The 20,102-nt window shown below is 44.1% G+C and overlaps 1 protein-coding gene across 3 annotated transcripts in view; it reads right to left on the minus strand.

Moving 5' to 3' along the window:
• Positions 1 to 20,102, minus strand: part of LOC143431470 (WD repeat-containing protein 47) — a 90,604-nt gene that overhangs the window by 57,401 nt on the left and 13,101 nt on the right. Inside the window, exons 1-4 of one of the 3 annotated variants that reach the window (XM_076908236.1) lie at positions 19,528 to 19,657; positions 4,666 to 5,365; positions 3,794 to 4,397; positions 3,051 to 3,399 (exon numbers count right to left, since the gene is read on the minus strand). In XM_076908236.1, the coding sequence (XP_076764351.1) occupies positions 3,051 to 3,399; positions 3,794 to 4,397; positions 4,666 to 5,365; positions 19,528 to 19,562 (1,688 nt within the window). In that variant the 5' untranslated portion in view covers positions 19,563 to 19,657. Of the gene's footprint in view, positions 1 to 3,050; positions 3,400 to 3,793; positions 4,398 to 4,665; positions 5,366 to 19,527; positions 19,658 to 20,102 lie in introns of those variants that run through there. The other 2 variants (XM_076908235.1, XM_076908237.1) reach the window with 2 other exon arrangements.

The following is a 20,102-nucleotide window of genomic DNA, read 5'->3' on the forward strand; positions in this document are numbered from 1 at the left end:
TAATTTTAACAACTTGTGAAGATCTCAGAAGAAACAACTATTCTGCATTTTAAACAAACCTTAATTCGAAAAGCTCAAGAAGACTTAAGAATCGTCCTGGAAATTAAATTAGCGAATTTCGTAGAACTCTAGGCGATTATTGTTTTAGCCAAAGCTAATTTTAATAGCTTGCGGAGGATAAAGAAAAATCGACTCGTAAACCAAACGAATTACCCTCTACTGTAAAACTTGGAGCTTCGTATTTTCAGAAAAAGCAACAGCTCTGCATTTTGAAGAAACCTTAATTCGAGAAACTCGAAATTAGCGAATTTCTCGCCAACAATTTAGCCAAAGCTGATTTTAAAAGCTTGCGAAGAATTAAAAAAAAATCGCCTCGAAGGCCACAGCTGTAAAATTGTTCGAGATTGCGTTTGAAACGCTTCGAAGGGTCGCTCGCTCGAGCTTGGCGCCAAAACCTAAAAGAACAATCGTCTAGACTCTACGACGCGTACCAGAAATTCGCACACTCATCCGCGTTTCACGAGGGACCTGTTACACGCGAATGAGACAATGGGACCATAAATATGCGCGGACGAGCACCATGGAGCCGAGGATCGTCGATGGGGCCTGGCCAATGACGAGGCTGTACGGCCACGATTTCCCCGTGACAGCTTGGCACGTACTATTCTCATACATCCGGTATCCGGGCCTCGAAACAATGTCAATGGTCGGTGCCAATGAACCGTGTTTCGATTCCACTTTCGTTTCCTCCGCGTCGACGCCGTCAACGACACCTTCGACGTCACCAAAAGCTATTCAGGTTACGGAACCGCGATTGCAAAACGTAAAATAACAGAGACACACAGGGAATTGCACCTTTCGACGAGTAATAAAACAAACACGCTGTGGCGCAGGTTCGATAAAACAGCCGGTTAGTCACCGTTTACCTTTTTGCTCGCGATTTTGCGCCGATAATTTCACGTGGAAACACGTTGGGAGTGTGTAGAGTGGCAATCGTGAACGTTCAGTGAAAGATTATGGTCTTGTTCGTTGAACTGATAGACGAAAATCAGTTGTAGGTTTTTGCGTTGGTATTTTGTCGTTGTGTATGCTATTTGTTGTACAAATGTGGCGAAATGTATATGATTGTTTTAAGTTAACTTTGGTCTCTTTGGTAATCCTTCGCATTCGAAATTAAAATGTGTTTGAATAAAATTAATTGGAAATTATTTGCGTTGTTTCATCGACTGTTCATGTGTCATATGATTGCTTTTTGCTAACAAAATCCCAACCAAAATTTAACTTAACCACAGAACAAAAGCAGATTTAAATACTGACCATTAAATTAATTGGCAATTTTTAAATGACCCCATTTCTAGCGCAAATGATTACAGAATACGATTTCCTCGTTCGAAACGAACAGAAGAGCGACAGTGGATTATGAGAGAGCAGTCGAGCAAGTGCCAAGTAGTGCCTTCCGTTCCAATGCCCGACATTCAGTAGAATCCTCCGTTTCAACGAACGTAGTTCAGACAAGCGACAGGTCCACAGATCCACTATTATTTCCAGCAAGAGAATTAAGACAGAGACTCGTCTGCACGTTGATCGAAAGTTCACCAACTCGACGCTTAAACGTTTCAATTATCGTCACCGGATGCGAGCGACGCGCCTCTGCAGAAACGGATACATAACGCTTGACATCTCTGCGAGAGATGGTAATTTTAGCCGGTTACAGGACATTTACGAGGGTACAGCGTTTACTGAAAAAGGAACGCTTGCGACACCCACGAGGGATGACTTCCTGTCGCCACTGATTCGCCAATGGCGGCTGGTACGTGGGAAAACAGGTCACGTACAGCCGCGGTCGGTAACACTCGAGCAAGTTCCTTCAATTACGATTACAAATAGTAGAAACGCCAGCATAAACGATAAGATAAGGCGAATACTTCACGAATGCTTCTTTTCTCTATTTAAAGTCGTCTCGAGAGAAACTATTCGACGATAACTAAGGAATGTCAACGATTCGAGGTCCACTAACTCGTTTGGGTGGCGGTTAAGTCTAAAGTTAGCAGAGAGAGAGTCGACTGAAAAGAGCAGGAGGCAAAGGTCATTGTCAGTGGCTGGTGAAAATAATCGAGGGGCCTCTTTCGACCGTTTCCTACTGCGAATCGCTATTTCGATCGGCGCCACGAGCTGGCGTCCAAACCTCGCGTGTTATTCTCGGCTCGCGTCAGTTAGCACCACAACAAGCTTCCTCCACAAAGGCGTTCCCTTGCTGCCATCTGTTAGAGAACGTGGCCAACCAGCGTGGGCTTGATTGACTGAACCGCGAGACGCCACGCGGAAAACAACAGCATTTGCGCGGATTACAACAGAGCGTGCTCGTTGGGAAACGAGCCAGCGTTTACTCGAACCAGCAGAGCACTCTTTTTCCCCAGCGATCGCGCCGCGCTGATAATCGTCGGCATTCCGGTCGCTGAATAGCGGCGCAACGAGACGCGACGAGTAACGCTCTTTTGTTCCGCCATCTTTTTGATCGCTCGCCAAATTTCAGCGCCGCTCGTCGTTCGAGAGACTTTACAGGACCGTAATTAACTACCTGTCGCACAAAATTCGACTCAGAAGAATTCTTCTACATTAACTGAAACCTGACTAGCGATAAAGATCATTTATAGAACACTGTGAAATGCAACAGACGCGTGTACAGGACATTTCTTAAGAAAGAACATTCAAAACTGCAGCAGAAACTTTATAGGACCGTAATTAACTACTTGTCGCGCAACATTCGACTAAGAAGAATTCTTCTAAATTAACTGAAACTTGACCAGCGATAAAGATCGTTCGCAGAACACTGTGAAATGCAACAGACGAGTGTACAGGAAATTTCTTGAGAAAGAACATTCAGAACTGCAGCAGATGTCAGTCAAGAGCTACTTGAATTCTTCGTCTCTAAGGACCAGGCATTTTTCACAAGTGGATAGAAATTCTTCTGGTTGGTCCAAGATTAAGATCATGGCTCGTGCTAGCCCTGTTGCGATGTAATAATTAGTTAATGTAAAAAGATCGCTTACCCATCTCCCTGAAGTCTGTTGTCGACTATTGGCGGGGTCAACGGAGCGGACAGTTGTCTGACCAAATCCTCCAACTCCCTCTCCCTCTGCTGGAACTTCTCCTGCAGCCTCTGCTTCTGCTTTTGGTACTCCTTGAACAGATCGCCGTTGTAGCTCTGCTCGAGGTGTTCTCCGCCCAGAGAAGCTCGAACAGGTATTGGACTTGGTTCCGTGATCTTCGCGGCGACTCCTGTCGGCTTTTCCGCCAGAGAGTCTCTCCTGGAACTTCTGGCCGTCGATGGAGCGGGAGATTCTCTGCCAGCGACTCTACGCTCTGGCGTGGAGGCTGCAGAAGGATCCGCTTTGATACCTGCGTCGAGAAAACACCCATACGTTATTAAATCGAACTTTGCTATGGATTTATCGTTGCAAGGAGCGTCCATTTTGTTAAAGACACCAATGGTACCCAAGAGACATAGCAAAGGACATTGATGGAGGCTCAGGAAGGCCACTTTCTAATTTCTATCTCTTACTGTAACTAGCATCACGACTTTGACTATTTCTGGAATTGTGAAACGAATAGAAAAATTTTGCAATCCTGGTAGCTTTTTAGCTTAACTTCAGCTGTACTTCCATGCTTGCAAAAATATGAAAACCTTCAGTGCTTCCTCCCATAATGGAACTCGAGATTACCAATCCTTCCAGAGCGAATCTTCTTCACTTTTTCACGCGAAAAGAATTCTCAAAGCCAGAAATGAACTCACATTCAGGACTCTTGGACTGCGCCCTCGTCCTTGGCGGCGCTTTCGGCTGGTTATTGGCCATCGTCTCCTGTATGGAGGGCAGCTGCTGGAACTCCGCGTAGCTGGAGCTGTGGAACACGTCGCCTTCGTTTTCGAAAAGCCTGTCCACGCTGGTGTTCATCAATTTATTGTTCTTGAACCCAGTCAGATGGAAACTAGCGAAGGACGATCTGGACATTGGGTTTATATCTCCAGTGGACAGTGCCATTAGCGCTGCTGATGGTATTGGCGTGTTCTTAGGCCCAGGACTCCTTGGTCCCAGTCCAGCTTCCAACGCTGGCACCAAGCTACGCGACATCATGTCAGCAGCTGATCGAGGCCTGGTGAACGGCATCGCGCTGTGCGGGAACGTCTTCGGTTTTATGGGCGTGATCAACATGTGCTCTGTCCACGAGGTCTCCAACGATGGTCTCTCGAGGCGTTCCACGTCCACGTTCAACGTCCGCTGAGCGAAAGGCACCGCGAACGTTTCTGGCGGTATGCTCTGCAGCCATGAAAGTAGGCTCAGATCAGAGTCGCTGAAACCGACTGAGCCGTCCAGGAGTCTGGAGAAATTCATTTCCACCTGTAACGCGAACGTTTGTACGTTAAACATTAAACAATTTCAATTTGAACCATTCCTTTCTCTGAACGGACTTGCAAGAGTCAAGGTTGATGTTTCAGTGATTAAGAAAGGGGGTGCAATGAGTCGTCAAATGAAAGAAATTACCTGGTCGCTACATTCATATGTTAAACATTGAACAATTTCGATTTGAACCCTTTGCAATCCTCTATGGACGTTGCAAGAGTCAAGATTGATGTTTCAGTGATTTAAAGAAAAAGAAAGTAATTACCTGCTCGCTCTCCTTCGATCCAGTGGCCTTGGCCTGGCAGTAATTAACACAAGACTCGTACAAAATCCCTTTAATGATCAGCTGTATCAATCGATCGTTTTTCGCGGACGTAACCGGATGCAAAGGGTCGTTGCTCTTCCTGTCGCCTGGCAGAAACTTCTCGACCAACGGATGGACCTCGCGAAAGCACTGGACCCTCGCGTTGCTAGGATTCCAGTCCTTGTATTGAAGATGGTCCGTGAGTCGTGGCAACGTGAGCAACAGGCACAGACTGCTGTACTCCTCTTTGGATGGCGCGACCTTTTCAAGGTCGCTGAGCACCTTCACCACCTCCTCGACCGCGTTGTCGACGCTGCCGTTCGTCCCAGCCGCGATCAAGTTCGCCTCTGACTTGATGCAGAGCAGCTCGACGTACTTGTGCCTGAGTATCGAGTAGGTGAACTTTCTCATATCGAAGTCTGGCAACGCCTCCAACGGCTGGATGAACTCGAGCACGTCGTCCCATTGCCCGTCGAGGATCAGCTGCCGCAGGAAGAGGACGTCGTCGCTGTACTGGCCGTTTATCACGCCTGTCTCCCGCTCCAACGAGAGCTGCGAGATGTGAAGGTCGCGGCTGTGGAGAAACTCCAAGGTTAGTCGTACCACATCCTCCTCGCGCAGCGTCAGGTGCGCCGCCGGCATCACGTACCGAATACGCAACCTGGACAAGCCCCAGAGCACAGGATTACAGCAGAGCGACCTTTTTTTCCGTCGTGGCGATCTTATGTTATATCAGACAATTTTTATTCGATAATCAACGCATGCACATTTGTGTTCCATCAGTGTCTGACGATACTGTCGAGACGACATTTTGGTAGAAAAGATTCTCATGGTTTCTCATAATTTTCAATTTCGAGTTGCCATTTTTGAAGGCGAAGTTTTAAGCAGAAAAAAAGCATAAATATGACTTCTTATAAATTTTTCAACGATCTTTTTGTAACCTAGATATTTGTGTGTTCCATTGGTGTACACATCAGTGTCTGACGATACTGTCGAACGACATTTTGTTAGAAAAGATTCCCATGATTTCTCATGATTCTCAATTTAGAAGTACCATTTTTGAAGGCGAAGTTTTAAGCATTTTTATAAATTTTTCAACGATCTTTTTGTAACCTAGATATTTGTGTGTTCCATCAGTGTCTGACGATACTGTCGAGACGACATTTTGTTAGAAAAGACCATTTTGGACAATAGACCACTTCTGTTGAATTCACGTCTAGTGATTTAAATTTCTAATTTTCTAATTTCGAGGCGAAGTTTTACGTAGAAAGAATTTTTTTTCTCGATAAGATACCAATGTCTCGATTCTCCACGCATTCGCACGTTTCAAGCTTCCATTCGAAGCGATCGAAACTTTCGCAGATCAGAGCAACCCAATTAAATGGCTCACAAAAAATTGAAACGCGAGATCGTCCACGAGAACGACTGAAACGCAGCAAGTGGGTCGACACTTAGAAATAGTTTCCCTCCACGACTCGCAATAATTCCATGGATCAACGTACCACGATCTGATTCACCGGAATTGCCGTTGACGAACGATACGTGCTATTGCGAAACTGGCTAATGGTATGCGCGTGAGGAATGCGCGAAATGGTTGGCTTTTACGACTCCGTTGCACTTCGAGGCCACCAGCACTGCTGACATGCCCTGATTGTCGTGTGAACTCGATGTATACAGATTCGTGCGTTAATTCAACGTTCGTCCATTAAACTACCCCCCCTCACGAACGATTCGAGCCTAATAAACCACTGTGTATGATAAGAATATACCAGTGGAACGCGTCGATCAGCTTCAACGTTTCCAATTCGCACACTCGAACGAAAAAAAGAGAGAAAAAAAGAAAGAAATAACGAGAAAGCCAGGAAATGTTTAATAGATTGGAACTTCGACATGGATTTGCGTGCTGAGAGCGGTTATTACGCGTAACGACGGCTCTCTACGCGACCACGAGATCGTTTAAGGATATAAAAGTCGAGGTGAACGCTGGAGATTCTGTATTTCGAGAGTCTCAGTTGAATCTGCTACTTTATATTCCCCTTCTTGAAGGATCCTCGGCTCTATTCGACTTCGCAATGCCAATGCAGCGTGAAAAAGGGGAATCGTTATCGACAGCCACAATATGGCGTTCGAAAGTCCTCGTCGAGGATGTTCTTTATCAGCTGACGCTTAGTATAAATCCTTGAATTTTGCTATTCAAACGAGGTACGATCAGAGAAACGACACACAAATTTTATCGAACGTATTTTCAAAGAAATAATATATCTTGCTCGAGAAATAAAATTAATAAATTCAGCGTGCACGAAACGAATCGAAACCTCGTTTAAATATCAAATTGCATACGATTTGAGCAATAAGAAAATTTCACAAGACAGTCTGACCCACAAATGATGTTTCTGTGAATGTAAAAAAATTCCGCACGGTTGACAAAAGTGCGTGGCGAGCGAATACGTGGCGTCAGCATCTTGGTTAATTAATTTATACGTTTCTAGAGCGTGCAGTGGCAGTTTCGATCGAACGATCGAACGATCGACAACGAGGATCCAAAATGGCGTGGTCAACGATGGTAAGAATTCGATAATCATTCGTTCTGTGTGACGATTCACGCTGTGTGAAACACGATTTCAGCTTCCAATGGTGTTTCTATTGGTCAGCCACGCTTTGGCTGACATTATGGTGCAACCTGGCTACGGCCAGCCGCGTTCGACGCAGCAACAACCCCCTGCGCACCCCATTCTGCAGCCTCCAGCGACCTACGCGCACGCTGGCCTTGGAAACCACCAGCAATCTCAGTTCGTGGACCCAGGGTACCATCTGGAACTTCATCCAGTTTATACGACCGCGTACGACATTCCAGCGCAAGCATTGTCGCCCATAACTCAGCAAGCTTTGATCCCACCAATGTCGAGGGCAGCTTACAGGCGACTTCTGAACGCGAACGCGGTCCCAGCGCCATATTATTACCAATATCTGCCTCAGGTGAGCGTGAAAGTCTTGTTTGTGCCGTTTCCGGCGTCGAATCGAGCATTTTAAGACGCTTTAAGCCGAATTTCACGCTTTCTTTTGCGCGATACGATGGTCGAAAGTGAATACTACAGCAGGCGAGAGATTCGAGAAGTGAAAATTGTTTGTTACGCGAATTTAGCGCGTCTTGGCCTGGGCGCCATGATTTTATTTCAAAGGAAACTCGAAGTTTTGCAAAATATTATGATATTAAATTACTGATTTAATATTGCAATGGCATTTACAGTATTTTTATTGAAAAAAAAGATAGTACGAGATAACTCGTAGCTGACGTCATAAAATAAAACTTCTATGTTGGGCTTTTTTTTCAATAAAAATCTTTAGATTGAAAGATATTTTCAAAAGATAACTGGAGGCTCTCTAGAAAGAGGACTGTGTCGAAAAGCACAGTATTTACCCCAGAAATTTAGAGACTGACGGTTCTTTTTCTATCTAAATTACATATCGAAAGATTTTTAGAACTGCTGATCTTTCTCAGACAGTACATAACCGAGTCAGAAGGTCCAACATGGAGAAACGCGATTCTGCAGCGCAAGGGGGTGAAGGTGATAAGCATGATGTGGCCTCGAAGCCGTCCGTAGACGACAACGCGTTCCCTGTCAGCGATTCGCAAAGTCGAGACGGTAAAAAACAGCAATCGAGAGCATAGTTTCGTGCTAGAGTTTCAAGATGAGAGTAAACGTGCGATTATTTCGACAGAAAAGCGAGTGAGCGCTCGCCACAGCACGCCTGGCACTCTGCTAGGCTTGAATCCAGCGAGCATGTACCCTGTGGACCAACAATATCGCAGCACGCAGTTGGATCCAGTGTTAAATCTCAATCAGGAGATGGCGAACCAGCAAACGTCCCAAATAAATTCGCGAGAAGCCACGCGACTGGGGACTTCCGGTCAGAGGAACGCGCCTGATCCCAGACCGATCTCTGCCACCGCGAAATCGTCCTCGAACTCGTTGAACGTGAATTCCGCCAGTTACAGCGAGTCTCAAACTGCCGTAAGAATTTTATCCTTCTAACAACATCTCTAAAAAACGAATACGACAAAGTTTGCTGCTAATCGATTTTAAATAATAATAATTAACATTCTCACGCACATTTTTGACTTCAGGTCGAACTGAAAATTATCACATTTTGTCATAGTTTTTCTCAAAACAAACTTTCGACGGCTATAACCGTCGTTTGCTCAGGGTGCCATTTATTCTGTTCTCGAAGCAAATGACGGCTATAACCGTCCTGACGACTGTTATAGCAGTCATTTGTCTCTAGAATACTCAAATCTTCTAAAGCGAAAAAAACCAACTAATATTCTGCCTAGCATGCTATCACTATTTTTCTAGATGCGTTACTCAATAATCTAACAAGTGTACGCGTTAGTACACTTCGCACTAACACTGTTCTTTTTTTATTAATTAAAATATGCAGCACTACGGCTATAACCGTCATTTGCGTGCACATGGCTCTGACGGCTATAGACGTCATTTGCGTATACGTGGATCCGACGGTTATAACCGTCATTTGCTTACGCATGGATCTGACGTCTATAGACGTCATTTGCGTAAAAATGTTAACGATAGTTGCACAAATTTTTCAGGACGACAAAGAAACGGTGGGGTCCAGACACAACACGGTGACCAACATAAAAATAACCGAAGGACTACCACCAACGCACTCTCACTCGCACTGGCACGGACACACGCATTCGCACGCGCACGCTCATCCTCGCGCGAAACTGAAGAACGCGGATGCCACGCCAGAGGAGACTTACGACGACGCAACGCCTGGTCCCATGGCGAGCGACGAGCCCACGCCAAATAATTTAGTATCGCCACAGGTCAGTCCGCAGCCAGTCGCGCCAGTTTATCAAGTAACGCCTGTCCAGAGGACGAATTACTCGCCCAACGCTCAATACATCGTCGTGCCTCAAACCCGTCCCGTCGATTACGTCGGTAATTACGTCTGGAGCTACTCTCCAGCGCCTCCCGTTTCCTACAGGATCTGCTTCGTGACTCCCTACGATACGCCGTCCGTCGTGTATCAGCTGGCTTGATTGATCCTCACTTTGCGAATCGAACGACCACCGTTGCTCGTGCGTGTTATTTATTGTAGCATTTGTAAGAGGCTTCTGAATTGTAAAATCAGAGAAAAAGTTTGTAGAAACGGACGAGTGTGATCGAAAATTTATTTGAATGGATGCATCTTGGATTGTTGCACGATTACGTGTTAGTACGTCTCTTGAATTAATAATCTAGTTATTTGTTTAATAGAATGCTAGATTCGAGTGTGTTAACTGTTGTGACACAAGCATTGCATTAAAGAAAATTTGTTCAGTAGAAATTAAGAATCATTCGTAATAAAAAAGATCAATCCTGATATTTTCATTCTCATACGAACCTCTAAAAATTACTTAATCTTTGACTCAATTTTCATCGCGAACCAAGTCGTTTCGTTAAACCACGAGAGAGGCACTGGCTATTAACATCCACCCCTCACTAATTGGTGCATTAACGCCTAAGAATCATTCGTAGAATCACTGATGAATCCTGATATTTTCATTCTCATACGAACCTCTAAAAATTACTTAATCTTTGACTCAATTTTCATCGCGAACCAAGTCGTTTCGTTAAACCACGAGAGACGCACTGGCCATTAAAGTCCAGGCTTCACTAATTGCTGCATTAACGCCGCGAGCGAGGAAACTTTGCGACCACCGAACGAAAATTCAATTGCAGACAATTTCGCCAGGAGCGTTAATTGACCCTGCGAAACGGACGAGAGGTTTCGTGCATCGACGAGGCGGGCGTCGAACGACCGGAAGGGGCGCGCGCGAGCGTCGATCGAGCAATTTCTGGCGCCCCTTCCTGCGAGATGCAATCTCTTCGAGGCTGCGACGGGACTCGAACGGGACAGCAGACTCGTCTCCTTCGTTACTGACTGCATAAGGAAATTATCGCGCGCAAACGAAGCGTCTGACGGCACACACGGACGCTTGGTGAACGCAACCCCCTCGCAGGGTGAGAACGCGAGAGGATTAAACGCTGCGACGAGGTGTCCTGGTTCTGACGCGAGAGAAGGACGAGGAGAGCGGAAACGAGGGATTTTCAGCACAATTAACGTTCTAAACCGCCTCAAGGGTTAATTTTCTCTAAGTAAAGACTCTCTTCTGCATTTGTTTGCTGAGCACGTGGATTTAATTGCGGATTAAAAGAGAATTTTGTTAGTTTTCTTGTTCGAATGACGAATATTGTGACTGATGATCGAAGCAGAGATGATTTGTGAACAGAAACGAGGAATTTTCAGCACAATTAACGTTCTAAACCGCCTCAAGGGTTAATTTTCTCTAAGTAAAGACTCTCTTCTGCATTTGTTTGCTGAGCACGTGAGTTTAATTGTGGATTAAACATGGAATTTTGTTAGTTTTGTTGATCGAATGACAAATATTGTGACTGATGATCGAAACAGAGATGATTTGTGAACTCTGTTATCGAATTATCGATCGATGGAGGGTCTCATTTCGCTGTCGATGTTGCGCGAAAGGGGTTGTTACGGATAGCTGGTCTACGCTCGCGAAATCGATAGACCTTGCGGCTGGTGGCGAACAACAGTTGGGTATTTTCATCGTTTGCCAGAAGCCGTATCATCGATCCCTTTCACTTGAACCCCCGCGATGGAGCCAGGCTTCTTTGATGCCAGTTTCGTTGGGGATTACGAAACGAGGAACGATGGCGGTTCGAGACTGTTTCTTTGTACCAATTCTGAGGAACGTTCCTTTCGATAAATTAGAGGAACTGGGAGATGTGTACGAACAGACGATCTTTGAAATGAAAATGTATCAAGTACGAATATTTCTCTTCTAAATTGAAAATATTCATTGTTAGATTAATAGAATTAAGGGTAATTGAGAGATATCGAATATAAATTGAATTCTTGAAATAAAAATGTGCCAAGTACGAATATTTCTCTTCTAAATTGAAAATATTCATTGTAATATAATAAAATTCAGAGATATGGAATAAAAATTGAATTCGATTTCCATCAGATTTACGCTCAGATGACAGATTAGAAAATGGCAAGAAAACGCAATTAAGTAATTTGTCCACTGTCAATAAGGCTAATTGAACGATCACGGTTTCCATTGTCAATTTGAAACGCTTGTAAACCGTCGTCGCGAGCACAAACTGGCAGAAACGAATAAATTGCTCCATAAAATCGCGAAACGTAACGTAAAAGGCAGACACGAGTTGATTATCGATGCTTGGCACGGAAGAATCGAGACAGAAATGTCTTTTCTTGCCAACCGATCAGTTCTGTCTGTAATCTCGTTCTAATTGCACAGAAATCCTTCTGTTTCGATCTAAACTAATGCAAACAGACAATCACATCCACTGAATCGATCGAACAAGTCCATATTTCGAAAGCTGGAACATTTCTCCCACTTTTCTTTCATAACAAACCTTTTTTCGTTCCTTTACAGTTGCTTCACACAAAAACAAAGCCCAAACTCTTGGACGTTTTCCAATTAAACACAATTCCCAAACAGAATGCGAACAAAATGAATTCGTTGGACAAAGAGCAGAGAAAAAGAGCCTTCGAAGCGTCTGAACGAGCAGACATCGATGATCGTCGATAACGAGTAAACGAGACAAAAGTTTCGCCACTGAAAGTACCATTTTTGTTTCCCTTTTCTCTCTTTTCTCTTTAAAATAACTCGCGTCCATTAACGCGCGTAATTCGCAGCGCAAACCAAGCAACGTTTTATCCACGAACGTGGCTGGTTCGGTTATTAAAACGGCTAATTGATGCGAGATCGAAAGGGTGGGGTGGAGGAGCGGAAATTCATCGAGCGGAAATTGCGAATCGACGGTGAATTGTTCCATGGCGTTCGCCATCGCATAACAGAGCGATACAAGCTCGTCGTTATTCTCGTAACAAGTGCCTCTAAACGACTATAATTAGATAGCAGTTAAAAGGGAGGTCTGCGATTCGACGAACGAACCAGTCGATCGATATTTCGCTGTCACGCGTTACAGGTTATCCTGTAGGACAGAACAATGGACGATAACACGGTACACTTCCTTTCTGTTGCCTGTAAGCGAGCCTCCAATCGCCAGTGGGTCTAATTAATCGCAACAGTTCAATGGAATTAATAAACTCTCATTACTCCAACAATTTTACTGATAATTGGTATCAATGATACTAAATAAACTGTGTTGAATCTTCTTAAAGAAAATTAGAAAAGAAATACGAGAGATTACAAAAGTTGCATTAAAAAAAAAAAATATCAACTTTCAATCGCGAGCAATTGAATGGAATTAATTGTTTCTGTTATTACTCCACCAATTTTACTGATAATTGGTATCAATAATACTAAATAAATTGTATCGAAATTTCTTAAATGAGATTGTAAAAGAAATACGAAAGATTATAAAAGTTGCATTAAAAAAAAAAATATCGAAGATTGATGTTTAAAATATTCAAAGCCCAAAGCAAGTTCTGCAACCAAGCAGCTATTCAAACGACCCAGCTCGACTGAAAAACAGAAACGAAGAGAGAAAAGAGACGCGCTCTTTAATTTCCATTCTCGAAGCGGTCGTTTCGTTGGCGGAAAAAGTTCCGGTTCCAGGTTGCTTCCTGGAGCGAGCGCGTTGCCCTCAGTCGATGAGCGTCACAAAGAGGGAAGTTTGAAAATCCCTCGTCGGCTTTTGAAAGCCTCCGCTCGTTCCTCCATCTTTTCGACGCTGACTGAAGCGCTTAATGCCAGAGCCAGCCGCGGCGATTCTTTATTATCGGCGTTTCCTCTCGCAGCGTTCGTAATTTCTTTTTTTTTTCTTCGTCTTTCAAACGTCCAGACGGCCATCGTTGACAGTGTTACGCGTACCAACCACTCGTTAATTTATACGATGACTCGAATCGATAGCCGCGTGCCTTCCGGTTGATCGATTAAACGATTATCGGTTCGCGAGACCTCGTCGACGTTTGACGATTAACCATCGCTAGGAGTTATTCTTATTCTTGTTAAAGTGGAAATGCAATTCGAAAATTGCGCGGGTAAATACTTTTGCTTTCGAATTTGGGATCGTTAAGTCAATGTGTGTTTTGAGTAATTACTGAGTCGAGATTGGAATGTAGACTGTTCATTTAGTTGTAGTGAAATTGAACTTGAGGCGTTGGAACTTTCATGGTTTATGGTTGGAGGTTTTTGCTAGTTTTTGAGTGACTAATGTAATGATAATCAGTAGTTTTTTAAGTGCGAGTTTTCTGAGCGAGAGTTTTGTAGGCGTGAGTTATCTCGACGCGAGTTTTCTAAGCGCAAGTTTTCTAGGCACAAACATTCTAAGCGCGAGTTTTCTAAGCGTAAGTTATCTAAGCGCAAGTTTTCTAAGCGCGAATTTTCCAAGCGCAAGTTTTCTAAACGCGACTTTTCTAAGCGCGAGTTTTCCAAGTGCAAGCATCCTAAGCGCAAGTTTTCGAAGCGCAAGTTTTCTAAATGCGAGTTCTCCAAGCGCAAATTACCAAAACGCGAGTTATCTCAGCGCAAGTTTTCTAAACTCAAGATTTCTAAGCGCAAATTTTCGAAGCGCAAGCTTCCTAAGCGCGAGTTTTCGAAGTGCAAGTTTTCTAAGCGCGAGTTTCCCAAGCGCAAGGTTTCCAAATACAAATTTTCTAAGCGCGAGCTTTCTAAACGCGAATTTTCCAAGCGTAAGTTATCCAATCATGAATTTTCTAAGCATGAGTTTCCCAAGCGCAAATTTCCAAAACGTGAGTTATCTCAGCGCAAGTTTTCTAAACGCGAATTTCCCAAGTTTTCCAAACACCAACTCTCTACACACAAATATTCTACACTCAAATTTCCAAAATCCTACAGTACCACAATCACCACTTTCCCCAGTGCAAATTTTCCAATCCTCTACTTTTCAAATCCTCTACTATTACAAACAAATTTTCTACGCTCCTCAAAAACCAACAATATTCAAACCAATACAACCTAATATTCAAAACAAACTAACCACTTCCAAACTAAAATCAACACGCTACGTTCACGAGGGACTCACAAAAGGACAGATATTCGTTGGTCAAACCAATCTACCTGGTATTCGAAACAAATTAACCACTTTCACGATATAACATATAAAACTAACGCGATATTAGAATATTAATAACGATATAGGTGAAAAACCTTCGACACTCCCTAAAACCAACACGCTACGTTCACGAGGGACTCACAAAAGGACAGATATTCGTTGGTCAACGGCTTGGCCCGCGTTTTCTTGGCCGTCGAGAAGCAAAGGAGCCATTACCTGGCCAGTAATGGAGGTATTCAACCGGCTCACCTTTGACTCGTCGCGCGCTCGCGGTTGTAACGGCGCTGGTTTACTCAAGATGATAGCCCAGCCAGTGACAACCTTTTCTCCTTTTTGCACGTCGCGGCACGGATTCCAGCGGCAGACGCGAGATCGCCAAGGAAGCCTCGTTTGTCCGCTCGAGAATCGCCGTCGAAATCGCGCGGCGCGTTAACGGTTGCTGAATAAATGCGAGGCGATTAGGGGTAAGCGTGAACCAGTCGTCGAGGCGTTCGATTGATCAGCGGTTTTCTCGTCTTTCTTTTACGATCGACGAGGAAATTTCATTCTCTCCAAACGAGTGTCCGCAGTTTCTTCTAAAACTCGCGTACTTCGTTTTCCAAGGGTTGCAACGCTATTTTTTTCTTCTTTAAAACTCGCACACTTCGTTTGCGAAGGGGTTGGAACAGGTAATCAGCGTCTGACAGTGATACAGTGGACATCTCGATGATTAAACTTGCAGATTTTGGCTCGATTTCAGTTCTCCAGCACGATTAACCCATTTGCATCCGTTGTTTTTATCATCGAGGTTATTGCAAAAAGAAATCAATGTCACTATAGTATAACAAATGTGTTTGGAGAACTCTGATGAATTTAGAATCGTTTAACGCTTGAGAAAAAATCGTGGAGGATTTCAAAAAGTGTTCGAAGATTAAACTTCCAGGAATATGTAACTTTTCTCAACCTTGCCACAGATTTTGGCTCGATTTCAGTTCTCCAGATACGATTAACCTATTTTTGCATCCATTGTTTTCATAATCGAGGTTATTGCAAGAAGAAATCAGAAGAGAGTTTGTCATGTGAAATCAGAAGAGAATCGAGAATTATTGAACTTAAGATCGTTTAACGCTGTAGAAAAAAATCGTGGAGCACTTGGAAGATTCGAAACGAAACGAGTTACATTTTAAAATAGATTTCGCCTATCGTCTACAGCCTGGATTGTATTCTTAGAGCGGTTCGTGCACGGAAACGATGGATGCAAATAGGTTAATCGCTTCCTGTGAACTGAACGCGAGCCAAATCGCGCGATCTCGTGTAACGTCGAGAAAAAATTGCCTCCACGAAGGTTCAGCGTAACGTAACCGTACATCACGTCGAATAAGGGCTGTTCCTCGAGGATGCGCCTCGAGGGTGGTTTCATTTGGCACGTTTTCAGAGGCCACGCGACTGTTCACTGTCGAAACGCTGCGTTTATACGAAAAAAAGCATCGACGATCGTTCTGTTGTTCACTGATTTAGCATCGTGGCTGCTCGAGATCGATCGAGGCTGCACACAATCGTGGGAAGCAGAAAAATGGCGGTTCTCTCGCGATCGAGAAGAGAACGAAAGACGCTTTTACTTCTCCTCTGCAATCTTGCAAAGTGCTTCGATTCTGGCTTGGATTTGGCGACGAGAGGACTAATTAAAGCGAACTCGTTTCAGCTTCTTTCATCAACGCGTCCTTCGTCGAGCCATCGATCCGATTATGCGGAAATAATTAACGCTGCAGGATAATTTGGCCTGGTTCGATTACAATGTCTGCTCTTCTAACGATCTTTGCATTGTCGAGACGTTACTCGACATTCGTTCGACCACAGACGAGAAAAAAGTCCTGTCGATCCAGGATTTAGCCATCGTTTAGCCTCTGCAGTCACGAAGAGAAGAATAGCAACGCAATTCGTCAGCATTATGATGCACCCTAACGCAAATCGTGTTCTTTTGTTGTAACAGAGAATGTACGCGTATTTCTCATTGGCAGCAAGGTTTGAACAAGGATCAAGCAAAGCAGGATTTATCCATAAATCGCTTCGTAAAAAATGAACCAACATTTTTGCGTGAAACTGGAAATTTTCATGGAATTCTTGGGAAATCAGAGGTAAAAATAATTAAAGGAACGCTAAACACGGGAAATATTCCAACGTTGTCTATTAATAACTAATTAGCTGTGCTGTTACCGCCCCATTTCGAGACGTAATTGCTGCGTTAGAAGCGCGCGGGACGATCGTCGACTATTAACCGTGTTCTAATTAGCAGCTTCTATATTATTATTATTATTTGAAACAAAATCTTACCTGCTGCGCGGTTTACTTGGCCAGCAGAATGAGCTGAATTCGCTTTGCTAATTTGATCGCTATGAAAATTATGCGTGCCATGTAAATTGCATATGCGATGCAATAAATATTTCCACTGCTCGCTTAGTAGCCTCACAATTATTCCCCAGTGCTAATTACTCGGTTAAAGTATGCATATATATATAGACCAGTCATTTAATTAAAGATCCAGAGTGTTGAAGATGGTCTGTTGCTCGTTTGAAACGATCGAACGTACGCGAGAACGAGGAACCTTTAACCAGTTAAGTGCGTTTGACGTGTATACTCGTCGTTGCTCGTTTTTAATTCTGCACCCTGTGCTGATCTTTTGAGACTAAATTCCAATTTTGTTTTGACACTTTGACGCACATTTTTCACTTTGCGATCGCCCTCAAAAACTCATCTTTTTTCGTTTGTTTATGACTGTCAGATGAAATCGAAAATTATCACAGTTTGCCACAGTTTTTCCCCCCAAAAAAAAACTTTAGACGGCTATAACCGTCATTTGCTCAGCATGTCTTCTTTTCTATTTCCAAAGCAAATGACGGCTATAACCGTCGTGACGACTGTTATAGCAGTCATTTGTCTCTAGACACTCAAACGTTCCAAAGCGAAAAAAACCAACTAATACGCTGTCTGGCAAGCTATCACTTTTTTTCCAGATGCGTTACTCAATAATTTAACAAGTGTATGTGTTAGTGCATTTTACACTAACGCTGTTCTTTTTTTATTAATTAAAATATGCAGCACTACGGCTATAACCGTCATTTGCGTACACATGGCTCTGACGGCTATAGACGTCATTTGCGTCAGAGTGTTAACTGGTTAAAGACGCGTTTCAGAAGCGTGGCCTTGCTCTTGAAGCGCATCGAGGCCCACTCGAACGCACCCGTATGGCGTCCCTACTTCCCAACGAGCGCTCGCCACCCTCCACCATTGTCTCGCGAGCGAATATCAACCCCCGACGTGGTCGATAAAACGCGAAAGTGGCTCGACGCGATCCGTCGCGCGTTCCACAGCCGCGAGATTGCACGAGGAGGAGCAGGTTCGAGGTTTTAAGCGGCTCGTCCTTAAAATCGATGAATCCTTCGACTAGAAAATTGCCAGAGCCACGGAAGAGCTTCGTAAACGGGACGCTTACGCGTTTACGCCTGCAGGAAGCTACTTTTTCACCTCGCCTTTTGAACGCGTGCGTATATTTTACACGTCGAAGAAGAAGAAAATTGAGATGCTCCACGTTGTTAAATTCGATGTAATTTTGCGTCCTTTTCGTGCAAGGTTTGAACAATATTTGTGGAAATATATTGTTGTGAGAATAAATTACTTTAATTGAGAACGAATTCTGCAATGAAACTTTTGTAATTCTTTTTTTTTTTCTAGAAATTATTGCCATTCTTGTCACGTCAAATATATTTAATAACGAAATTAATTTTGTTAAGAATAGTATGGAAACTGTGACAAAGTATCGCGTTTTCTATTTCTGTTGGATGCCTGTGTAACACGATCCATCACCATCGACGTGCGTCAACTTAATTTCATTCTCTCAACTACCACGTCTCTGGAGATATGGAAAAGTTGAGTGAAACTTCGCGCGACCACAGACGAATTTACACTGAGTATCGTTACGATACACCAGAGAGAAGAATATCTGCGAACAACCACGGGTAGACACAGAACCACCCTTCTGAACACGTGATCGTAGCACCACAACCCCTTTGCTATCCATTTAACAATCTTCTCCATCGTTTCACAGTCGAATCGATTTGCAATATGCCTGACGATACAATTTGGAAGCAGATTCGAGCAGGTTTCGAGCGACGGCTGCGAGTTACGTGATTATGCGAGCACCTCAGCTGGTTAAAGTACATTTCTCGACTCGAGGGGGTGAGAAAAACGCGAACGATGTCACACGCGTACGTGAAAATCAGTTAGACAAGAGAACGCGTGCAAACACTTGCCATGTGGAGCGAAACAATTGACGCAGCGCGTCGCGAATGCGGTCCTGGTCGAAACGAGTTAACCTTGCGTGGTCTTAGCAAAGCTTCGAGGTCTCGTGACACTTCGTGACATCCTCCAGGGAATTATCGAACGCGACTCTCTCGAGAAACTAGAAAGGCATTGGTACGAGGTACCGTACAGCTGTTATAATGAAAAATATCCAAGTGATTCAAAGATTATTACCGCACGATCACTATCAACTACTCGCGAACAACCGTAGAAACAATCAGCCTCTCATTTTCATAATTTCACTGGAATTTTCTAAGAAGAAAGTCCATCATCGCAGACACTAACAACGAATTTACGATCTGATTGTCGAACGCGATTGAACGAGAGTTTACGTTCAAAACGTGGTCAGGTATTTAACGATGGGAGGCTAGGAAAGGGTCTACGTATTTACTTCCTCTTGATCGTCTGCTTGCACGCCGTGGACATTCACGTAACACGTAAAAGGGTCGAGCGACTCGCTGGAAGACGCATCACACACGCGCGCACTCGCTGACACGCTCGGCTGGCGGCGAACGGAAGCGCGGAACCGGAAGCACGTGGCTGAACCGCACGTACGGCGGTCGCGCGACGCACTGACTCGACGCTGGCTCGTCCTGTCGCCTCTGCGCACGCAACTGGCAGAGTCGCACGCGTCGACGAAAATGCTCCTCCTCGTCAGAGATGAATGTTATCTGCGAGAACTCGAAAACGCTGAATCGCGGTGGTTGCTGCGCTGGTGCATTGTGAGCTGCACGAACGCATCGAATGCTGCTGCGTTTCCAGCGACGAGCATTCTTTTCTGTCTGTCGACTGTTCTGTTTTATCGAACTCTGAAGCGTTTGCTTTGTGGCTTAAATGGTAGTGCAAACATTGGTGAAGGAAGCGTCAAACTTTGCACGATTCTAATTCATGTTATCTACTGTCATCACTGGTCCATTTCTTTACTAAATAATTACTGTGGATAATAAATTAAGTACCTTTTATTTC

The sequence above is a fragment of the Xylocopa sonorina genome, chromosome 18 (assembly GCF_050948175.1).
Source record: "Xylocopa sonorina isolate GNS202 chromosome 18, iyXylSono1_principal, whole genome shotgun sequence".
Taxonomy (NCBI): Eukaryota; Metazoa; Arthropoda; class Insecta; order Hymenoptera; family Apidae; genus Xylocopa; species Xylocopa sonorina.